At 31.6% G+C, this 22847-nt stretch overlaps 2 protein-coding genes across 2 annotated transcripts; one reads left to right on the forward strand and one right to left on the reverse strand.

Annotated features, from left to right (window-relative positions):
• The first annotated feature begins 5251 nt into the window (after window positions 1–5251).
• Window positions 5252–12428, forward strand: LOC130903826 (uncharacterized). The gene is made up of 3 exons (XM_057816166.1): window positions 5252–5409; window positions 11278–11532; window positions 12058–12428. The coding sequence occupies exons 1-3, from the start codon at window positions 5289–5291 to the stop codon at window positions 12354–12356; spliced, it is 675 nt and encodes a 224-aa protein (XP_057672149.1). The 5' UTR covers window positions 5252–5288; the 3' UTR covers window positions 12357–12428.
• Window positions 12429–12576: 148 nt separating this feature from the next.
• LOC130903734 (uncharacterized) lies at window positions 12577–19350 on the reverse strand. The gene is made up of 5 exons (XM_057815984.1): window positions 19021–19350; window positions 18744–18832; window positions 16751–16994; window positions 15240–15343; window positions 12577–12990 (listed from the first exon to the last, which is right to left on the reverse strand). The coding sequence occupies exons 1-5, from the start codon at window positions 19168–19170 to the stop codon at window positions 12819–12821; spliced, it is 759 nt and encodes a 252-aa protein (XP_057671967.1). The 5' UTR covers window positions 19171–19350; the 3' UTR covers window positions 12577–12818.
• Between the last annotated feature and the right edge of the window lie 3497 nt (window positions 19351–22847).

A 22847-nucleotide genomic window follows, 5' to 3' on the forward strand; every position in this document is an offset into this window, starting at 1 on the left:
ATAATTTTTTTTGTTGCCTTAAAATCTGGCATTCTCTGTATGTAACCCAGCCACTTCATTCTTTTGGATCTTATTATTTCGCTTAGTTCTGCTTCTCCAAGTAGATTCCTTATTTCATTATTTGTTCTCCACAGCTATAAATTACCTTCTTTTTACCGCTTAGTATCCTTCTAAGTATTTTTCTTTCCCATATATCTAACTTCTCTTCCTCTGCTTTGTTAAGAATTCACGTTTTACAACCGTAGCTCACTGTTTTTCTTATTATTGTTTAGTATAGATGTAGCTTCTCCTTTCTGGAGATTCTTTGGATTCCTATTATCGTGTTCAGCGCTCCTAACTATTTACTTCTCCTCGTCATCCTCGCTTCTATATTTTCTCCCTCGTCACTGTCGACCTTGATAACCACCTCAATATATACATAACTTTGAATCAGTTACATACTCCATGTAAAAAAAGATCACAAAAAACGAGGATGGGTACTCGATTGTAAAACTACATTTTAAAAAAAATTATAATTGCCTAGGGAGAAGTGTTCTTTTACCACAACCTTATTTTAAGAAATTAAAATACAATTATTTGTGAAATTTTCTTTTCCATTTAATTTTTTTTATTAGGCATTGTTGAAATCAATGGTCGGATTGAGTTGGATGTCGACAGCAACTAATATACCAGGTTGAATTATAAACCCCCATTTGCAGGACGAATTTAGTGATTTTACTAATTTACTGGTGTCAAAGTGTCGCCAAAGAAGCGTTCCTAGAAGCGTTCAGATGAAAAAACCGACTGATTATTTCAAATAACTTGCCCCTCTTTTTGCATTAAATGAAATATTTATTTTGGCTTCGACTATAAACAATGGCGATGTTAATGCATGTTATAATTATTTCAATCTACGTTAAGAGTGCATTTTTGTATTTAATTTCAGGGTTTCATTATTATTACTATTAACTATTTAAATTCAAACAGGGTGATGGTTGAGGTAAATGATAAAGGACTGAATAGTGTTAGTCCAGAACATCATAAAATGCTATTATTATACAGATTGAACAATGAACTATAATTTTATATTCCACCATACCATTTAGTGCCAAATTGGACAAACTGTGTACGTATCCTGATTATGACTTTATTTAGAGACATATTTTAATAGAGTATATTTACGAAGTATTGAAACATACCTAGTATCAAACAGAAATGTAATGTATTTGCACACGATACAACCCGACCAAGTTGAATAATGACTTTGTTGATGATTCTAAATATTGTGTTTCGAATAATCAGTGCTTAAGGAGAGAAACGCGGATTATCTTTTATTCTGACAGTACAGGTGATTTTGTCCCAACTGCATTACTTTTATCTACTAAAAGAAATTACGATTGGGACAGATTGCAAAAACCATACCACACAGCAGTAAAAATGGTGACGTTAATAATTAACCTTGGTTGATCTAGGTCCTGATGCATCAAAGGGCGTTCACCGCTTGCCTTAAACTGATAATTTACTTGGAGGTCCGTTCAGTGACTCATGGCAGTGTATTACCACGCTGTAGATGCACACAGCATGATGGACATAAGGATGGCTCTGATGAAGTCTTCAGTTCCAGATTGGATCGTCTTTTGATCAGTCCTATTAGTCGCCCTCTTGCATATTTTTTCTATACTACTTCTACTTTTGGATAACAATTTCATCATAAATTGATGAATCTAAATATTGTACTTTGAATAATCCATGCTAAAGGAGGAAAACGCGGATTATCTTTTATGCTACAGTACAGGTTATTTTTTAGCAACTGCATCACTTTTATCTACTGAAAAAAGTTCTGTGCTGATTAAAATGAATACATGTCTGAAGCACTATTTGAAAAATGGTTCACTGACCAGCTTTGCCAAACATTTCTGAAAACTCAATCATTGAATCGATTTTGAAAAACGAATAAGATATTGATTGATTATTTGCTAAACTTATAGGATCAACCAAAAAATTCTATTTTATTATTTCCTAGAAGACTGAAGTACTTGATCTACATAGAAACCACATTCTCATGTGGAAAATGGGATGAATTTTCAAAAAACACGATTTATGACGTATAGAAAAAGAAAATTTTTTTTCTAATTTACAGAAACCTTCAATGCTTTGTACTGCCTCAATCCAATTTAATATGAAACCGCAACCATACCAACAACGTAGTGAGGTCATTTAAAATGTCTTCGTTGATATATTTTGTAGTACAGGATACTGCGGAGCATATAAGGCAGCAATACGAAGAGACTCGTTTTCTCAATTTAATTTGTGATTCAAAACGAGACAGGACTACGACTACTGAAGAAGATCGCTATTTCGTTTCTAGTACTCTGAGAAACCAAACAGTCGCTGTAGTTTTTCTCCAAAATCATCTACAAGCAGTGAGAAATTGTAAGCATAACTGAAGAGAAAGTTATGAAACGACTTCATATTGATGGAACATCTCACCAAACTGATGTTACTGAATTAATCCACTTTGCACAAGGGACAAATGTGTAAGAATCAGTTATGGTATGGGTTATTATGTCAAAAGATATTAAATAAAGTCTATAAGTAATTCAAAACAGTCTTCAACAAGTTGTTATTACTACCAAGAGAGGCAACACTCATAAATTTAACGAAAAGTGTTTGCTCAATTTCATTCGGTCAATAAACTTTGAATAATTTATTTTTGTTTATTTAAGTAATCAGTTGGTGAGCTATGTAACGGTGAAAAAAACCTACAATTTAAAATTTTTGACAATTTTTCAATTTACAAGAGGATCTAATTATGTAATGAACTCAGTATATACCAATGTTCAGACATAGATACCAGTTAACGATTCTGTAATGAGTGCGAAAGTTTATGGCCAGTTAAGAGACGAGCAATCAATAAATATTTGAAATAACGAACTTTTAACGATGTATGATTAAAAGTTCAATTGTTGAAGCCGACAAATAATACACTTCACTTAATCTCAGTCAAGGAAACATAACTGAATACAAACAAATAAAGAAGTAGAAACCCATACATGAGAAACATTCGAAGTGTATGCAACATATAATTATCATATAAATGGCAACGAAATGAAGAACTTTTCTCTGAAATTAAATGATTTAAAATACACATAGCAGTAAAAATGATGACGTTAATAATTAACCTTAGTTGATCTAGGTCCTGATGCATCAAAGGGCGTTCACCGCTTGCCTAAAACCAATAATTTTCTAGGCTTGGAGCTCCGTTCAGTGATTCATGGTAGTGTATTACTACGCTGCGCATGATGGACATAAGGATGACTCTGATGACTTCCAACTTGGATCGTCTTCCGATCAGTCTTGTCACCCTCTTGCCTATTTGTTATCTATACTACATCTACTTTTGGATCACAATTTTATCATAAATTATAAGATTTGTGGTAATCAAGCTATTGAAAAAAACATCGGTTCGATTATTATTTCTCTCCATATATGTTTAGCCAAGTGCAAAGATAGTTGCTTTCTTTTGTAGAGTCCAGTTCTGCTCAATGTTTTTTCTCCTTCCACACAAAGAACTTTTTTACTGAAAGTCATTGGAAATATTGTATATGAAAAGCATACCATAGATTCAAACTGGAATATTTATGAAAGTATTATCATGAATTTTATCAATTTTCAGATAGATTGAACTACCAACTAGTTTAATCTCTAGGAAAACTCGAACACGAATATCTGATTTAAATTCAAACATATCGTGTTTGACACCATCTTGAAAAACTGAAAAGAAAATTGATCAGGAAGCAAAAAATATGAACATTTTTGGTTTCTTCGATGATTTATACTTAATTGTATGGGCTTGTAACTGTTGTTTTGCCGTTCGGTTATACCGCCGCAGCATTAATGATGAATAACCATTTAAAGCTACACTTTTCTCGAGAACTTTCCTCTATTTATTTTTTTATTATTTATATTTATTTATCGATAATTATTTTCATAGCAACTTTGTATATTTGTTTAATTCAGGGTCGTATACATTGCGAATCCAAAGAATCTTTTGCGGATTCTTATCTAGCTTTAGCACTGGAGATTGTCAGCGTTAATAGCTGGCTGATCTATCAATTCCACTCTTTTCAGATATTTCAGGATTTGGAATTGATCTTCAATTTATATTTCGTAACAACCAGGTATAATGTTTTGGAGTTCCGTAGTCTCAAAAACTTCGATAGAATGTTGATACATGTTTCGTCCTCTACGTGGCAGAATCTGCATGTTGTACTCTATGCTAAATCTAGCCTCTTCTGTTAATATTCGTAAATTGTTCTCACTTAACTTTATACATTGTTACATTCAATAGATCTTCTTTGGTTATAAATTCTCAGGAGTACCTTTGCCTATCTCAACCCCTGTAGTTTATTCCAGGGCTTAGGTTCTATAAAGAGTTATTCCGCCCCTATTTTAGCAGTCATTCAATTTTTTTTCACTCCAGTGTATTCCGGAACCCATTAAGGGATAACTTTATTTTTTTGCCTAGTTCATTTATCTTGTTAAGGGATTCCCAAACCAGCTTGATCTGGATTGTCCTATTCCACTTATGTAAGTTGTTTTGGAGTCATCCGTGTATCAATTTTATGCTATTTCTATTCATTTTTTATATGGTGCTTTGTTCTTATTTATTTCTACAGCTCAGTTTTGGAGTAAATTGTTTCTCAAAGCTAAACCTTTACAGTATTTCATCTCGAAGCATGTCGTAGATTTAATTAATTTCTGAGCTAAGTCTCAGATTATCCATTATGATTCCTGAGTGAAGATTTTTTCCCACTTTCGCAATTTTGTTCCTACTGAAATGTAACTCCAAATTATTAATCCTACATTCTTCGAATATTTACGATAAAACGTATGACATGACGAAGCTAACAAAAATATTTGTTAATATAGCGTTGTGATGTTTTTACCAAATCAATTGTACCAAGTATTTTTACGCAAATTGTACGTTAAGAATAACCTTCCATACCTATATTGCTACTGAATTCGGATCATAATTACCAATCTTTTTGTCAATAATCGACCACTAATTACGAAATTAATAGTTACTTACATATCTGTAAAATAATTTGAAATCGGTGATTCATTCGATAAGCAGTTACCATGAGAAAACTCGATTCATCCGTTATTTATACGTATCAATTAATAAGGGATACCCCGGAGAAATTCCTACGCTTTTTGTTTTTTATTCGGAGGATCATAAAAAGAGCGGACTCATGCATATTCTAGTTCAGTTTATGCTTGATCCCGTATCTGTTGTCATTTAAAAAATGAGTAGTTCCGTGGAAACAGGTATCTTGTTTTTAATAGTATTGTTTAATATTGTCAGTAGTTTACCTTTCGATAATAAAGCAGCAACTGAAACAGACAATGAGTTCGGTGGACATCAAGGTTAGTAAATCTTGTTTATTTGTTTTTAATGAATTTATTTTGTATTCTTTAACATAATATTGGATATTCGATTCTGTTGAGTGGAAAAAGAGTGTTGTTGATTTGTTGGAGAACAATAGAAAATATCAACAATATAATGTTTTTCGTAATTTGGCAGTTGTCAAATATCCCAAGTACAAGCATCGGGACTCTCTTAGAAGCTCAGTTTCAAGTATGGAAAATCTAAAAGAAAACGAACGACGTAAAATAATTGCCAAGTTTTATGAACCAAAGCAAGATCTAAAGAAATCGTTTACGGTTAATCACTTTGTGTTTGTTGAAGCAACAATAGTACCCCGATAGAAATCATGTTAGTATTCGTAGATTGTTCTTACATAGGTTGATATATTCAGCAGATCTTCTTCGTTTATAGTTTCCCAGAAGAGTTCTTGCCTGTCTCAGCCCGTGTAGGTTGACACAATAATTGGTGTTGTTCTTATCTACCTTCTTTTCCAGTGCTTTTCCATTGTTCTGTATCTGATAGCACAGAAGGGTTCGGGTCCCATGAAGGGCTTGTCTGTTTCCTCTTTAGCGAGTTTTTCAGCTATTTCATTTACATTTGCTCCAGTGTATCCTGGAATCCGTAGTAATGTAACTTTATTTTTCTTGTCTAGCTCATTCAATTTCTTTAAGCAATCCCAAACAAGTTTGGATCTTTTGTATTGGAGTTTGAGCTCTAATTGCTACTTGACTATCGGACAGGATGATGATCATCTGTTGGTGATAGTTCCTCTTTAGATTGAACTGAAAATATTTTTCAATTGCATATATTTCTGCTTGAAAAATGCTTGGTGCGTGTTGAAAGAAGTATTTCGATAGAAAGAAAGTCAGGATCAGAAAGAAAAGCGAAAACATTGGACATATAACCAAAAAAGTGGCATAAAAGCGAAAAAATTGAGCAGAAAATTTAAAATCGATAAGAAATATGTAAACAACATTCTAAAAAACTGAATGTAGTTCAAAGCTCAAGAAAATCGGCATCCAAATATTCTGACAAGCAACAACTGGACAAAATTAAAACTTAGGAGTCTCAGTGACAAGTTTTCGCCCGCTAATCACTTTTGACGGAGTGAAGCCGCGATTAATAAGATTTTTATTGTCGGAAAGGTGCGAAAGTAAATTCAAAAGTGTATTTCAAATGACAATAAAAAGTTCAATTCGAAAATGTTGGTATGGTTGGAGATATCTTTTCGTGGTCTTTCTTCAGCATATATTTGTCCTTTTGGAAATTCTGTAACCACCAAAATATATGAAAAAGAGTGTGTCAGATCTAGATTGATGCCGTACACAAAGAAAACGCATTTTGAAGGAAAATTGGTGTTACTCATATTCCAATATTGGTACAATTTATATAGTTGAAATTTACGGAAACAATGAAATAAATTTCTCAAATTCCAAATAAGTAAATGGTATTTTAATTGTAAATACATTAGCTCCATACCTCCGTTTATAATTACATATTTCATTATCTTATCTCAATGATTTGATACAGTAAGCCTGTAAAGTTATTAGTACAGTACTACTGCAAGTATTTTGACGATGAATTTGCTATTGAATTTCTATTTGTATAAGGATGGTTCGCGTGTAAGTGAATTCTTAAGTATTCGGTTCCATACGCATGAATTGTAAAATTAATAATACCTCCTTGTACAGTATTTTTAGTACACAACGTTCCGATCGAACGGTTAGTCATTAATGAGAGATTTTAAATAATTTGTTCGTCCTTTATTCTTGGATACGCACGATAAACTATTGTGTGTTCTTAGTTTGTTTAATTAAAAAAATAATTCAAAACGAGCCCTCAAATTGGTCCCCTTAGTGTAATTTTTTATCATTTATCAAGATATATGCATTTATAAATGGTCATATGTAAATAATGTTTGTTCTAAACTCAAATTATCTAGTTTTTGTTTAACCAACCATGAGGAGAGGAAATATGGGATTTATCTATTTATTCACTAATTAATTTTTAAATGAAACTGTACGCTATTTATTCATTTCTTAATGCTTTCTTAGGCCCCATACTTCTCCATTAACATTTTATACTTTTTATAGACCTTGAAGTAGAAACATCATTCCTAACATTTTTTAGTATTATCAAGATCAATAATATAATATAATCAAAGAATTATTCATTGTAGAAAATTTAATCACTAAAGTAGTAACAATAATTTATATTCAATATCATCTTTGCACATGCCTCCAGCGGTAGTGACTAATCTGGGACTTACAAGTTGAAGAACAAGTCAAATTGTCTAGTGATCTTGATTACATATTTAGTTGACAGAAAGACATTGAGATAGAATTTTTCACCAAACATAAAGACATTTTATTAGCTTTGTGTGCTTGTGAAGTACCTAGTTCAGCAAAATATTTAATTATAGGATATTCATATACTCCATATAAGAGGTATGCGTGAATAGTATCGAATATACTCTAATATCTGCGCGTCATAACTTCTGAGTCAACACGAAATCGTTGATGTGATTAGTTACTAACTGAAGGTACGATTTTTCTTTTGTCGCTTTCTATTATTGTAAACAATGACGGGGAAATTAGATCAATGAAATTGCAAGTTTAACTGTAAACCTACTTGTTTCGGTTACCATCCTGCAAACAATGTCAATGTGTTATGCACAACGAATATGCTCCAAGTCGGAGTCAGAAGAAAACGTCCACAGATATGCATAAGCTGCTTTACATCAAAGCTTTTGCAGTAATACTCATGGAAGCGATGATTTTTGTAACTTTGTCAGCCTCCTTAACGTCTTGACGAGGCTCCCTGTGATTTTGCAATTCTAACAAAAATGCTTCAGGCCCCACTGGGAACGTGCTATTCAACTACATACTTTGAATGGTATCACTCACAGCATAATAATGAATAACAAAGAGATATGAAGGTAAGCTCGATACTTTTGGAATAAACTTCGTAAAAGAAGGAATTGCAAAAATTTAAAGCTGCAGCACGCTCATTTTTAGAAGTTGATGTATCCCAAAAAGTTTAAAATCACTATATTCGTTTTTACATTCAGTATACGAGAAATGATCATTAAATGGGGATCACAGCGCTGTCCACTTCAATGGTAGCTTTTGAAAAATGCAATTTGGAGAGTTGTATTATAAAACACGTAAACTTTATCAGGTTGAATTATTTGGATTAATTCAAGAAATATTAACTTTGAGAAAGATGGTTTTCACTAACTAATATACAATATCAACTTTGATATTTGTTGTCAAGAAAGTAATTTCTTAATTGACTTATCAAAGAGCGAACATATACATATATTTTGTATTTATAAATTTAATGTGAGAGAAGCTGTTTTCGGAAAAATATGCGCTTCCCAGCATGGAACCCAGTGTAAGACGTAAGTTTATCAAGATTGGGTAACAACAGTATCCCTTACCGTTATTAACCCATCTTCTTATATACATTTGATTGTGGTCTCAAATGTTTCTTCTTGCTCTGCAAACCAGACAACAGCTTTTATTACCTCCTCATTGGAAAAGAATTCACGACCTTTTAAATTTTTTTTCAGTTGAGGAAAGAGATGACAGCCAAATCTGATGAATAAGGGGAGTGTTCTAGTAATTCTAACCCTAAATCACGAATTTTTTGCATGACAACATGAGATTTGTGTGCAGAAAAACAAAACACCTTTGGATAGCTTTCCGCGTCTTTTCTCTTTAATTTATTCCCGTAGATTGGTCAGTAATGTCGAATGGAAATTTCCAGTTATTGTTCTACGCTTATCTAAAAAATCAATCATGATTACTCTATGGCAGTCCCAAAGAACTTTTCAAGCAGATTTTTAGAAACAAAACTTCTTAGGTATTGGAGAACCATAGTGTCGCCATTTCATCGATTGTTGCTTTGCTTCTGGATCGTAGAAATGTACCCAAGTCTCATCCATAGTAACAATTCGGTTTAAAAAGTCTACATCGTTTTCAAATCGAGCACAGATCAGACGCGATGCTTCTACTTTTGCACGCTTTTGGTCAGCATTCAAACATTTGGGGATCTATTTTGCAGCAATTTTTCTCATATCCAAATTTGACTTGAACTATATGATGAACGCGTTCGTATGAAATATTCAGTGTTTCAGATATTCGTTTTAGCCCAATTCGACGGTATGATAAAATCATGTCATGAACTGCATCGATATTTTCGGGGACTGACACAGAAATTGACCTTCCCGATCGGTCACCATTTTCAATGGAAAATTTTTCACGGTCTCATACGAAGGACATTGATCACCAAGGGTATTAATCATATCTTCGTAAATCTGCTTACCTCTTAACCCTTTTAAATACAGGTACTTGATGATGACTCCATACTCCAATGTTTCGATTTTCACAATTTCGGTGGACATCTTTTTTCTTTTAATATATTGCGTAACTCTGGTTCACTTTTTTGACGCCAATCTTTACACTGACATTTCTAATAAATTATTGTTCGTTGCTATGGTAAGGAAATATTTTGTTCATGCATGGAACTGGTCTAGGCTAACTAGATATCAATACATCCTCGTATGTCCGAATTCCTCGTCACAACAAGTCGTTTACACTTTTCGAGTATTCTAATGTAATAGTTTGTAGTTCTTTAAGTATATTGTTGATTAATACAAAATGTAAATGTTAGTTCTATAATGTAAATCTCATAACAAAATAAATAATTGTACTTACTTCGAGTGTTGAATTCTGTTACGACTTATAAAAGTATGCTTATTCATAGTGAAACAATCGAATCACTCAAAATTCAATTGTCCAAACTATTGAAATTAGACGCATGTCGCACGAAAAAATCAAATTTATTTGATTGCTCGAATAGTTGTATCTCATTGTAAAACAGGTCTTTGTTTCTTCTTCATCAGCCGATATGCATCTACTGCTGGACACAGGCATCTCCTAATGTATTTCACATTATTCTGTTCCGCGTACTTTGCATCGAGTGGCCTCTTAATGTCAGCGTTTCTGAGATCTTCCTACTTTTCTTCTGGTCTCTTTTGGTTGCAATACCGTGATCTTTATGGTCCATCTTTCTTTGTCTTGTCTTCCAACTTATCTAACCCATTATCATTTCAACTTAGCTATGCTCTTTACAATGTCTGTAACTCCTGTATATCTTCTGATTTTCTTATCATAGATCCCATCTCTGAGCGACATTCTTAACATGGGTCTCTCCATTGCCCTCTAGATTCTTAATAGACTGTGTCATTGTTTCCAGGTCATATGTTGCTACAGGAAGTATATTCTGACAAATCCAGTAACGTGACTTTGGGGATGGAGTCGGCTGAGGGATTCTCTTCCGTTTTCAACCTACTGCATGAATATTTTCTAATTATTATTTAATGCGAATATTTTTTCGAAGACCTTGTTCTATGTTGCTAAAGACACACATTCCTTCTATGCTGCTCCTAACATTCTTAGGATAATAGGAGGGAATATATTCGTAGTTCTTTTCTGGTTATATTTATTGTTTTATTAGAAATTTTCAAACCAAATTTCCTGATCTTCTATAATGAAGTAACAAAAATATGTATGGGTTGAATATATTTCACACTGACATCAAAATCTATTAGAAGAAATTAATTGGAATAGCCATGCTTTCAAATTGTTCAATATTCATGTAATTTTTCGTAATAAATCTTTTTCCTAATGGGTCTCTTTTGATAGTTCAAAAACATAGGTCGAAACGTCAATTCTTACCTGCGTTTTTGAACTAATTTGCTAACAAAGATTTATAAAAAATATATAAAAAGGTCTATGAAGTAGAAAGTTGAAGAAATGTATTTATGTAATTGGATGGAATATATTTAAATACTTTTTTAGATAAAAGAAAAAATGAGGAAGCTAATTTAGAATCTTCGTTTGGTGGTCCTGCCTACGTCCGTTCAAGGCGGCATATAGAATTCGATAAGTTACTAGGGACATTACAGCAATTCAAGGATATGTTACATGCACGCGACAACTTTGGGCCAAATACTAATTTTCCTCTAGGTAATCCACATGATTTTCATCGGGGAAATTTGAATCATAATCACGGAGTACCAGTCGGCTACCATCCTCCTAGGGGAGAAGTTTATGGTAAGCGATATTACTCTTCTCTTAGTTGTGAGAAAGCAATTTTATCATCAACACTGTTCATTAACATTGCATCGTCGACCATGTTATGAAATTAAAATAATAATTACTTAACTTGTACATGGTTTTAGCATAATTGCACTCATCTATAACTATTATCAATATGATAATTTCAGCCACATTGGAAATTTAATAATTCATTTTCCTCTTTTATATTTGTAAATTCACATAAGTAGTATGGAAAGATATCTAACAGTTAAGTAGAAATCAAAATCCTCCATTTAATATGTTGTACCACCTCAAATAAATACTTTTTCATGAAACATTTGATTTATTATTTTTATTATAATCAGATGTTTGTTAAAAATTTTAACGAAAGCATTGGCGAATAGTTTATTCTTCCTAGTGTACATAAAATATAATCGAAATATCGAGAAACAAATAAATGGTACAAAATTGATTGAAGTATGCCTAAACCATATGGATGTGTGGATATATTATATAATAATATGTTGTTGACTTTTATAGGACACGAAGATCCTTTATTTGGACACTTTCCAGAAAATCATCGTAGATTTGGTGATCCTAACTTCAATTGGTGTCATCCTCAGCCATGGGATCATCCCCCTCATTATCCACATAAAGAGAATGGCGGTAAACCACCAAATCGGAGAACTGATGTTATTCCGGATACCAATAATGCGACTGATCCAGATATAAAGAATCAAGATGATGTTACGGATATTATTATTATAGAAAATGGTCAGGCTACAGCAAAAACGACTCAATATCCACCCATTGATATTAGATTTGGAACAAGAAAGTGAACTTTGTAATATTACTTAATTAGGAAGATATTTATTTATGATTAGATTAAAAAAATTAAAGGATTACCCTTATTTCAGAAGTTTTAGTTAAATAAAATTGGACAGTTTTATTTTGAGTTCTCAACATGCAACACCATTCGAAGTTAGATTGGATGCCAATTAAAACATTTGATTTTTGAGTTTTGGTTATCACTTTACTTGGGATCAGAAATAACATTCATTTTATTATTTCCAACAAAATATATTCAAAAAAAAAACGGAGCAGAATTTAATAAAAAGTAATAATATGTACATTTGGTGAAATATTTAGTATATTAACATTATAAATATTCACTTAAAAGTTAAATAATGATCGATAATAATGGATTAAATACATTTTATAAAAAAGCGCGTCTTTATGGTAAAAAAGATACTTAAAGTTAAATCAGACTTTTAAAAAATACATTCTACTCATTTCATTATTCAATTTTTTCTGAAACTTCTTAATATTGGATAAATATTGTGTAATGCTTCTTTAATATCTTCCCTGTTTTTGGCACCAGTAAAAACAATTTTGCCATTAACGTAAATTAGGAGTACTAATCGTGGTTTTACCATTCTGTACACTAGTCCAGGAAATAATTCTGGTTCATAACTGTAACATAAAATGGAATATTATATAAAAATGTCATATGAAAGAATCTTGAAAAAGGATAAGGATATAAGGATAAGGGAGGAAGAAATCTAACAATAGTGAAAAACATCATATATAAAATTGTAACCTTATTAATGACTGTTGCACTAAATGAAGAAACTGTAACTTTTTAACAAGCAATAAATCAATCATATGACTCATAATAAATAAAAATTAATTCACTACACTTTTATTCAAATAGTTGTATTTCATTGTAGAACGTTTTCATATAATTATTAAGTTGTTCAAGTTTCTAAAACTTCTAAAACGACACTAAATATCCAACTAGAAATAAAAAAAGTCTACTCAAATGCGGAGAACATAAGATTTCTAAGCTTTTTATTTTTGCTTGAGATCTCAAATAAATAGTGATATAAAATAACGCAATTTCCCATCTATATCAGTTAGTTTTTTTAGATCAATGTGATGGTTTTAATCCGCATTCTTTAGTATTTATAAGGTGTTTCTAAATTCATGCGACCAAATCTGGAATTGATTGCTCGTATGAAATTAAGATGGATCTTTTCTATATCAAAATTTCTTCAGCCCTCTCACTTTGAAAGTGGTGACTAAAATTGAGTTTTTATTTTTTTATAAAATTTCAGTAATACTAGAAACTTGAAACTATATAATTTTCGTGCACACGCTAAGGACTAACCATGGGTATTGTTTTCAATATTTCTGATACATTATAAGGGTGTGTAATTAGAAACCATTACTTTATTTCATATCAACACTTTTTATCAAGATGAAGTTTTATGGAATAAAATTATAACTTCAAATCCTTGTTTTATTAAAAAATATTTTTTATTCTTAATTTTTTTTCCAAGCTGCCCAGAGAAAATACTATAATTTCCACTTTTAACAAATACTGGATATAGCCATCCTACCTAGGTTTTAATTACAAAGTTTCAGAATGGTAGAGCTGTTGTCACTTCGACTATTCATTTACCATGTTTACTTAACGTTTCTTCAAATTGCAGGAGGCTGATTTCAAACACTGTTATTGATACTTAAAAGTTTTTGGGTTGTTAGTTTTGTGTTATCTTTTTATTGTAACATATATACAAACGCTGAAATGGCCGACATGCTTTTTATGTATGGTATGTCAAATGGTAGAATAATCAATTTTAGATGAAATTGATGTACACATGTATACAAGCACTAAAAAAATTGCCGACAACCTAAATATCAACCCTTTATCTGTGTTTTAAAAGAGAAGCAGTTATGTTTATCTAGAGATTTTTCCCAATGAGTTAGATTTGTGAATGGTTAACACGAGAAATGCGACAAATCCTCAATTTCAAATCAATAGCACGAGGTTACGTTCATGAATTTTGGTTAGAGATGGTTATTTCCAGCATTTATTATGACATTTTCCGCTTAATTTATTAAAAAACGTACAAATTATGATGTTTATTTTTTTCTCTTGGTTTTGGGAAAAAAATTTAAAAATGAAAAATAAAACAAGGATATAACAGGAATATTGAAAAAATATCTATGGTTAGTCCTTTGCGAGTGCACGGATATTACAGAATTTCAAGTTTCTAGCATTACTGAAATCTTAGAAAAAAAAAAACTCAATTTTAGTCACCACCTTTTAAATGTAATATCTCAGAAAGGGGTGGGCTGAGAAAATTTTGTTATAGGAAAGACCCATCTTAATTTCATACCAGCAATCACCAATTTTGTCGTGTAAATTTAGAAACATCCTGTATATGATATGAATATACTGGTATACTGTTCTCTTGGACAATGTATGGACAATAGTGGAATAATAAAAAAGTAAAATAAATATATTTATTATGTAGAAGATATTTAGTGAAAAACAATAAAATAAAGAAAATAGTAAGATGCTTGAATGTCTGTGGAGATATTGATAATTCTAAAATTCATTAAATTACAGTGTAAAGATCTGAAGCGAATGAAAGAAAATAATTTAAAGCTGCTAAGATAAAAACTTTAAAAATATTTTTGGGGACAATACACTTCAGAGCATGAAAAATTCCATACAAAAGTTTGAAGTTGATTCGGTCAAAACAAGATGTGATGAAGTTGACAATCAATTTGCAGCAAAATCAATTTACTATTGAGTTAGTATAAAAATTGTTGTATTCTAGAATCTATTAAAAATACATCAAAATAACAAACATTCTTAAGCAAAATGAAACTTTTGGTAGCTACAAAATGGAATTAAGTATCTAGCTTACCTACTGAATTGACCATGCATCATGTTTAAATTTTCTAATTTAATCGGAAACCGTAAATCACACGTTGCTACTAAGTTTTGTACTTTGAAGTTGGAAAATTTTATCTATAAAGAAACACATTAGAATCATTTTGATAATATACAGCAAATTACGTTTTATGAAATATATAACTGAAAAACTGAGTAAAACTTATGATTCACTATGCATTGACATAAAGAAAATGCTGTATGATTTTTTGGTGTTTTCACATTTTAATCACTGCAGTGTAGGATATAGGCAATGCTTAGACGAAAGTAATAATCATAAACTTAAAAAACTCAGAACTCTTGTTTAAGACTGATTTACAAAATCAGGCGAAATCAAACAATCTTATATAAACTAAAAAATATGGGTTAGTTTAGTAGGTAAAAATTTGCAGTTTGAATTTTCGCTACAAAAGTACAACAAATTACCAGAATATTTTTACACAAAAGTTACTTATAGAACATCATAAAGAAATATTTAAACATCATAAAGAAATATATAAACATGTCACTCTATAGTAAGTATTTGGATATTCCCAATTATCTTGCAATGCATTTACAAATAAATATAAAATACTGTTGAGCAATAGTGAAGGGAAAATAAGAAAATATTGCACTTTACGTTATGTATTTACTGCATTTTGTACTTGTATGTTTTAAAAGGGTTAGTGTGGAAGAATTGGATAATCAACCTAACACAAACCTTTTTTTACCTTCTAATGTAATATATTAATGTTTTATTATTGATGGTAATTAATTAATGATTTATTATTATTATTAACTGATTGGGATAATTTTTATCAAATCATATGGATAAATCATAATAGGAACAAATAATTTTCCGCCCCAATGTACCTTCTGTTACTAGTAAGAATTCAGAATTTTTGTCTAATGGTGTTCAAAACAAAAATAGTTTTTTAATGGGTACTATATGGAGCTGTGCGATCAGACGAGGTCGAAGGATCTCTCAGCTATTAGTTTACATTGAGAAGTTATTAATTACAATGGATAATGGGACATGCAGCAAATGAAAGAAGAGTCATTGATGGTCAACTTTACTTTCAATTTCAACAGGATGTGGTTATAGCTCATGGCTAGGAAAAATGGCAAGGTTTCCTGTTTCCCAGAGAAAAACATTTCTTCTTTAGAGCTACTTGAAATCCAAAGTTTATGTCAACAAACAAAAAACCACCTAAGAATGAAAGGGAAGCCATCAGAATCTAAATACCCAGTGACCCTTACACAATACTGTGCAGACAGTATTATCAACTCCAAAGACTAATATGTTTGTACATTTTAAAATCAGTCCATTTTGGTTTGAACCCATTGTATAAATCACAGGTTAACTTTTCATTATTCAACAACTGAGGTCATAACTCCATTTAATACTAAACTTATTACCTACAACATTTGCTATACAGATTAACTAATTAATAAATTATGCAGAAATTTATAATTTAAATTTCTTTTCTTATAATAGCTACTTACATTAAATCCCAATTTTTGTATAATCCTCGCAAATTTTTTTGAAGCAAGTAATCCATCATATTCATGCCTAGCACCTGTACAAACAATTTTTCCTGATCTAAAAATAAGTGCTGTAGTTCTTGGCTCTCTTAATCTCATAATCACTCCATGAAACCTTGCAGGATTGTACTCAGAATTTCTTGTTCTAGCATTTATTGTTTCTAAATCAAGTGTTGTATTCAAGTCAACTGTAGACACACAATTTCTAAAAAGAAAACATTATTGGAAGTAGTGATATTTTAAATTAATTTCAAATCATATTAAACTCTTCTCTGTGGACTTTAACATTAGAGGCTTGTAACCATAAATGATTCATAGGGGATAACTATTTTCAATCCATCATTACAAGTGCTATAGCCTCAAACGCCACCCTTTCCGATCTCTTGTAAGGACCATCCAGATTGCAGCACCAGTCTTTGTAGCATCTTGAGAGATTCTGTCTACCCATCTTAGCCTTGGTCTCCTCTGCCTCTACTGCCCGTTAGTATGGCCTCAAAATTCTGTTTTGTGGGCACGCTGTTGTCGATGTGCGCTACATGTTGTGCCCATCTTAATTGTTGTTACTGTATCTCTGTTTCCTGATCCTCTGTATAAGTTGTAGAGCTCAAAGTTATATCTCCCAACGGTGTTTCCTTGGATAGCCACATAAATTTTTCTTAGTATGTTTTTTTTTGAATGTAGATTGGCAAGCATTATATGCCTTTTTATCTCTTTACTACTACAATTGTAATATTTTGACCTCCATTTTTTTCGCCACAGTCATGAACTTTGTCTTATTTGGATTGATTTGTAGTCCCATATTATTTGCAGCATGCTCAAAATTTGCAAAAGTTTCTTTTGCTTTTCTTATGGTTCTAGAGGTCAGGTCTATGTCGTCTGCATAGACCAGCACCTGTGATGATTTCTTAAAGATAGTACCTCTAATGTCAAGTTCTGTATCTTGAACTACTCATTCCACTGCTATGTTGAGCAGAAGACAGGCCAGCACGTCACCCTGCCTCACACCTACTGTTGAATCTCGAGTCTGAGAATACATTCTGTATTTTAACATGATATACCACTTTCGACATTTTCATCTTTGTCAATCGATGTAAATATGGAAAGTGTCGATATTGTACTCTTAACACTTCTCAAATATTTTTTAACTCATTAGATTGAAATTCATTCAATATATTCATAAATTCATTCTTATATCATAATATGAATTAAATTGAAAGCTATTGGTTTGCATAGGTGTATGCGTCATGAGGTAAAAAGACAACATATTTATCAAGCAGTTTTCTGTTTTCCTGAATTGTTGCACAAGATTAGACTGCAGCCACTTATGATTACTGACAATATCTTTGAGTTACACTCTTCCTTTTTTGCAGTTATGATGCATATTTGAGATAATTCCACTATTTCTTAAAGTATTTTTGTTATCTCTATTAAGTTTGCTCAAGAAACCCAACGATAAAACTACTAAAAGTAGCCGCAAGCAATCAGACCACCCACAATGTTAACATAGATTACAATCCCTGAAGCATTTACACAACTGCTTATTATACATCATTTAGTTTAAAAAATTTCAAATTTTGATTTATCAACGCATAGGACTTTTTTCAGGTACAGTAGTCCAATTTATTCTATTCAGAATATTAATTGATACAAGAATGGTTTCGAGCCAGGTTTAAAATATGAACTGAGGATTCTTGTTTTGAACTTATTTTTATAAAAATTAGAATATATAGAATTATAGATTGAATGAAATTGACAACTGAATTTATGGACATGCCATTATTTAACAAGTTATAAAAGTGGAGAGTAAAAAAATGTAAAGATTATAAATTGATTTTTGTAATTTTAGTCTATAAAATATCATTATATATTACACTATTTATGTAAGAAACTTAATTTTGATTATATTCTGCACTTTTTATAGACATAATATTTAAAACTACTGAATTGTACTTACTGTAGAGTGATATTAGTATGGGGCTCGCCAACAGCAGAGGCTTGAATAGCTACATTAATTAGAGAAGGATTTGGTTTTATCACAGGTACCTGCAATAACAATTTAATATCGCAAATCAATAGTTACAATGAATTTTATTATAAGAAACTGCAGTTGAGACACGAAATTATTATACATAAAATTGAATACAATGTGTAACTTTTATTGAATTGTGTAAAAGGGTAGAATATTGTGAAATTCAGCACGAAATTTAATTAAAATATAAATTAATGCTTACCTGCGTAGTGTTTACAGCATTAGCAGATGTTGAGGGATTTTGTGATGCAATGTTCCAGTCAGGAACAGGAACAGCTGGAGTAAACTTTGAAGGGATCGGGTTATTGAGCATAGCTTTAAGGTGTACATCTGATTGTTGTTTTATTTCCATTTTACCAAGAGTCTCAATTAACACGAAAGAATATTTGTTAATACCATTATAAGCTCAATTGGTGCTAAAATAAAATTGATGTTATCTTATAGTAGACTCAAATATTTTAAACGAAAACACCGCTGCATGGCTAAGATCAAAGTTGAATCAACCTCTGTTCACTCTAATCTGACGTAACAGGGTGCATTCCACTAAGCATTCACGGAGCCTAAAATACTCTTTTGGGCGTTCCACATATCGACTACGATCACTGTGGTTGCATGACGTCATGACTAACGTTCGATGACCATTGTCAAGAGGTGGGTCCAAGTGAGCTTTGAAAGAATTAACGAAATTTTCGAAACTTGAGAAACGCAGATTGTAACCACGAGAACCTATGTTATTATTTGATATGGGATATTATAAGACTTTTGAAGCATTCTTGTGACACACTACCAAATATTTTACTATCGCCGCAGAATATTTTGATATTGCTCTAATGTAAATCAGTTAAGCACTCCTCTAAAAAATTCAATAACTTACAAATAATAACAATATCTTAAAGATTTCGCTTTATTTTTTCTGTTTTGTCATTTCCTAATATTTATCTCAACGCTAAAAACGCTTTGTAATCCATTTCACTTGGGTTTACGATTACAACGCTTTGGACTAAGTGGATGAGTGCTTGGTGGAATGCACCCAGACAGACAACTTGATTTACTTTTTAAATTCAGTCAGTTGTCAAATAAATGTGAGGCATATTTATGTTTCTGTATCAAATTTATTGGTAATTTATTATAGTTCTTGTTAATTCTTCTTGTCTTCACAAACTGATAATTTTAATTTCAGTTAATAAGCTAATGTTAATTAAATACATAGATGAATTTTAACCACTGATTAATCTAATCTAATCTACATTTTTAATAAACTGCGCTGGTACTGGTTAATAAACTAGTAACCGTTCAGAGCAAAGTTGTGCGTAAATAATATTTTGGTTATGAGAGAGTTTTTATTTATCTAACCTACCTTTGAACTTTTTGCGAACTATTCATTCAATTTTATTCACCAGATTTTAAGTTTGTTAGAACTGTCTGGTATGTATCTGGCACTTAGATTTTTTTGTAAGATTTGATAATAGTTAAATTTTGGATATTATGTCGCAAAGAAGTCGTGTAATAGATTTATATAAAAATGTAAGTAGATACTAAAATACTTAAATTTAACTAACCGAATTATAACGTATTGTTTATTTTCTAATCTAATACTTATTTTAATCTCATATATAAATAAAGGGAAAGGTCTGTCTGGATGTATAATGTATTGCATAACTACTGGAATTTGGCTCTGTTTTGTCTACATGGAACATAATGTAAACAAATGTTTGTGCCTTAAAGATCAGTATACAGTTGTGAACAAATTATCAAAGTAGCAAATGGTATTCTTCATTATTTTTTCGCTGCTCTTTTGATACTAACATTTAAAAAATACTTATTTTGGCGTACATTTTAATATTATAATTACCGATGCTTATACACAGTATAAGCATAAAAACCCACCAAAATAAAAAAAGAATTTTGAAGTAATTGGCTATATTCAACGCTACTGCTACCTACCGATAGCGGTAGTGATCGGAAACATTTGAAACGTTCGTTGGCAAGCCGTTTTTGATTTCTGTAAATTCTTAGTTTTGAACAAATGTATTTTTACATAGATATATTATTTGCTTTTTGTTCAGTCTATTCAAACTAAATTGTTTTTATTAAACTTGACAAGTGTTACAGTATGTGGTGGTACTTTGTCTTGTTTTTTTTTTAATTACGATGTTTATTCAGCATTCACACACTTTTATATGTATATAAAGATTGATATTATGGAGAATAATTCATGGAGCTCCAATTCATTTTCATCATTCTCATGATCGAATTCAATTATGGAATCCTCTCCAGAACATATTGAGTTTGTAGAGTATGTGCCAGCGAATGACTCCGCTAGGGTTTTACAACAGTTGCACAACGGTTTCGTCCGCTGAATGGTAGTTGATTCTGATTTCTCCTTGTGAAATCATTCTTAAGAATACATCAGGCAACTTTTACTAATTAGTCCATAAAAGTTTTCTTCATAAATTCCTTTGATTTTAATTCATTAACGAATACGTTCGATAGAGACGTTTAGACCTATTTAATTGTAAGTAATCGCTTAATTTATTGAAAATACATGCTTTAAATAAACTCCTGGACAAAATTAACGCACCACTCATATTTTTCTCGATATCCTTTACTTATGGATAACTTTCTGTATGACAAGTCGACCATGGACCTTGGTTGACAGTTGTTATTTAACTATAGTATCACATAATCTTGTTTTTCGTATCGAACCCCGTTTTAGACTAACACTGTGTTAACATTTTCTTGAAAAGTGCTGATTAAAGCAAAGTTTCTGCTAGAAGCAATCTGTAATTTTTTATTACATGCATGTTTAGAAGTTCATTTGGGAGTATATCAATAAAAATGAACCGCCAAAGAAATTTGTCAATAGATGAGGCACTGCTAGCATCGACTCTCCTGAATGAACGATATTCAATGCGATATGTTGCTGGTTTGTAAAGAAGACATCATTCCAGCATCAGAAGGATAATTAGGTGACATAATGATACGGGTTCGTACCATTAAAGACCAGGACAAGGGCGAAAACGTTGCACTAATTAAATTGATGATCGTTTTTTGAGATAACGTGGTCTCAGAAACAGGAGAGTTGCCAGCAATCTGTTAAAAAATGGATTATCAGATTTTCGAAATATCGATATATCGTCTCGAACGGTTATAAGAAGCATGAAGCAGGGTTAAGCAACAGAAGACCAGCCTAAAAACCCTTACTTACTAGAGAACACAAAGCTCAGAGATCAAATTTTGCAAGACTACATCAGAATCAGAATAACTGGAGTTAGCCTTAAGCTCCAGATATGAGCGTGTCTGGCGAAGGCAAGAAGAAAGGTTTGCCGACTGTAATATCTCTCCCAAATTTTCTTTTTGGAGGTGGTAAAATGTTTTGGGGTAGAAATTTCCTTCGATGCTTGTACGGAATTGGAACCTATACGTACGAGGTGTATGAATGCCCAATATATCTTATACAACATTATTGTAGAACATGTAATGCCTTTTGCTTTGTTTGTTAGGTCTAATTTTTTATTCATACAGGACAACGCTCGTCCCCACGTGGATAGACAGTTTATTGTCTACTTACATTATGCCAATATCCCTTTATTAGAGTGGCTACCTATCAGTCCGGATATGAATCCTATAGAACATCTATGGGACTATCTCAAAAAGAGGATTCGAAATCATAGTTCCCTGGTTTCTAATCACAACCAACTCATAGAGGTCGCTATTTGTAGATGTTCATTATTATTTCAATGTAACTTGTTCTATTTTGTGTTTATATTGTAAATATTTAGATGGTGCGTTTTATCTAGGAGTTTATTTATAAATCAGAGCTCTTATAAATTGGTTCAAATGTAAGCAGAATAGTATTGAACATAAAGAACATATTTGTTTTTTCACTATTTTATCAAAATTGTGAATAGCAGCTTTTGAAAGTAGAAATAAAATGTAAAGAAATGATACTTTTTAATTTTTATTTCATATGAATCATATTTTAGCTTCTTCATTTGGGTAAAGATTGGCCCAAAGGGTACAATTTCT

Source organism: Diorhabda carinulata, chromosome 2, assembly GCF_026250575.1.
Source record: "Diorhabda carinulata isolate Delta chromosome 2, icDioCari1.1, whole genome shotgun sequence".
Lineage (NCBI taxonomy): Eukaryota > Metazoa > Arthropoda > Insecta > Coleoptera > Chrysomelidae > Diorhabda > Diorhabda carinulata.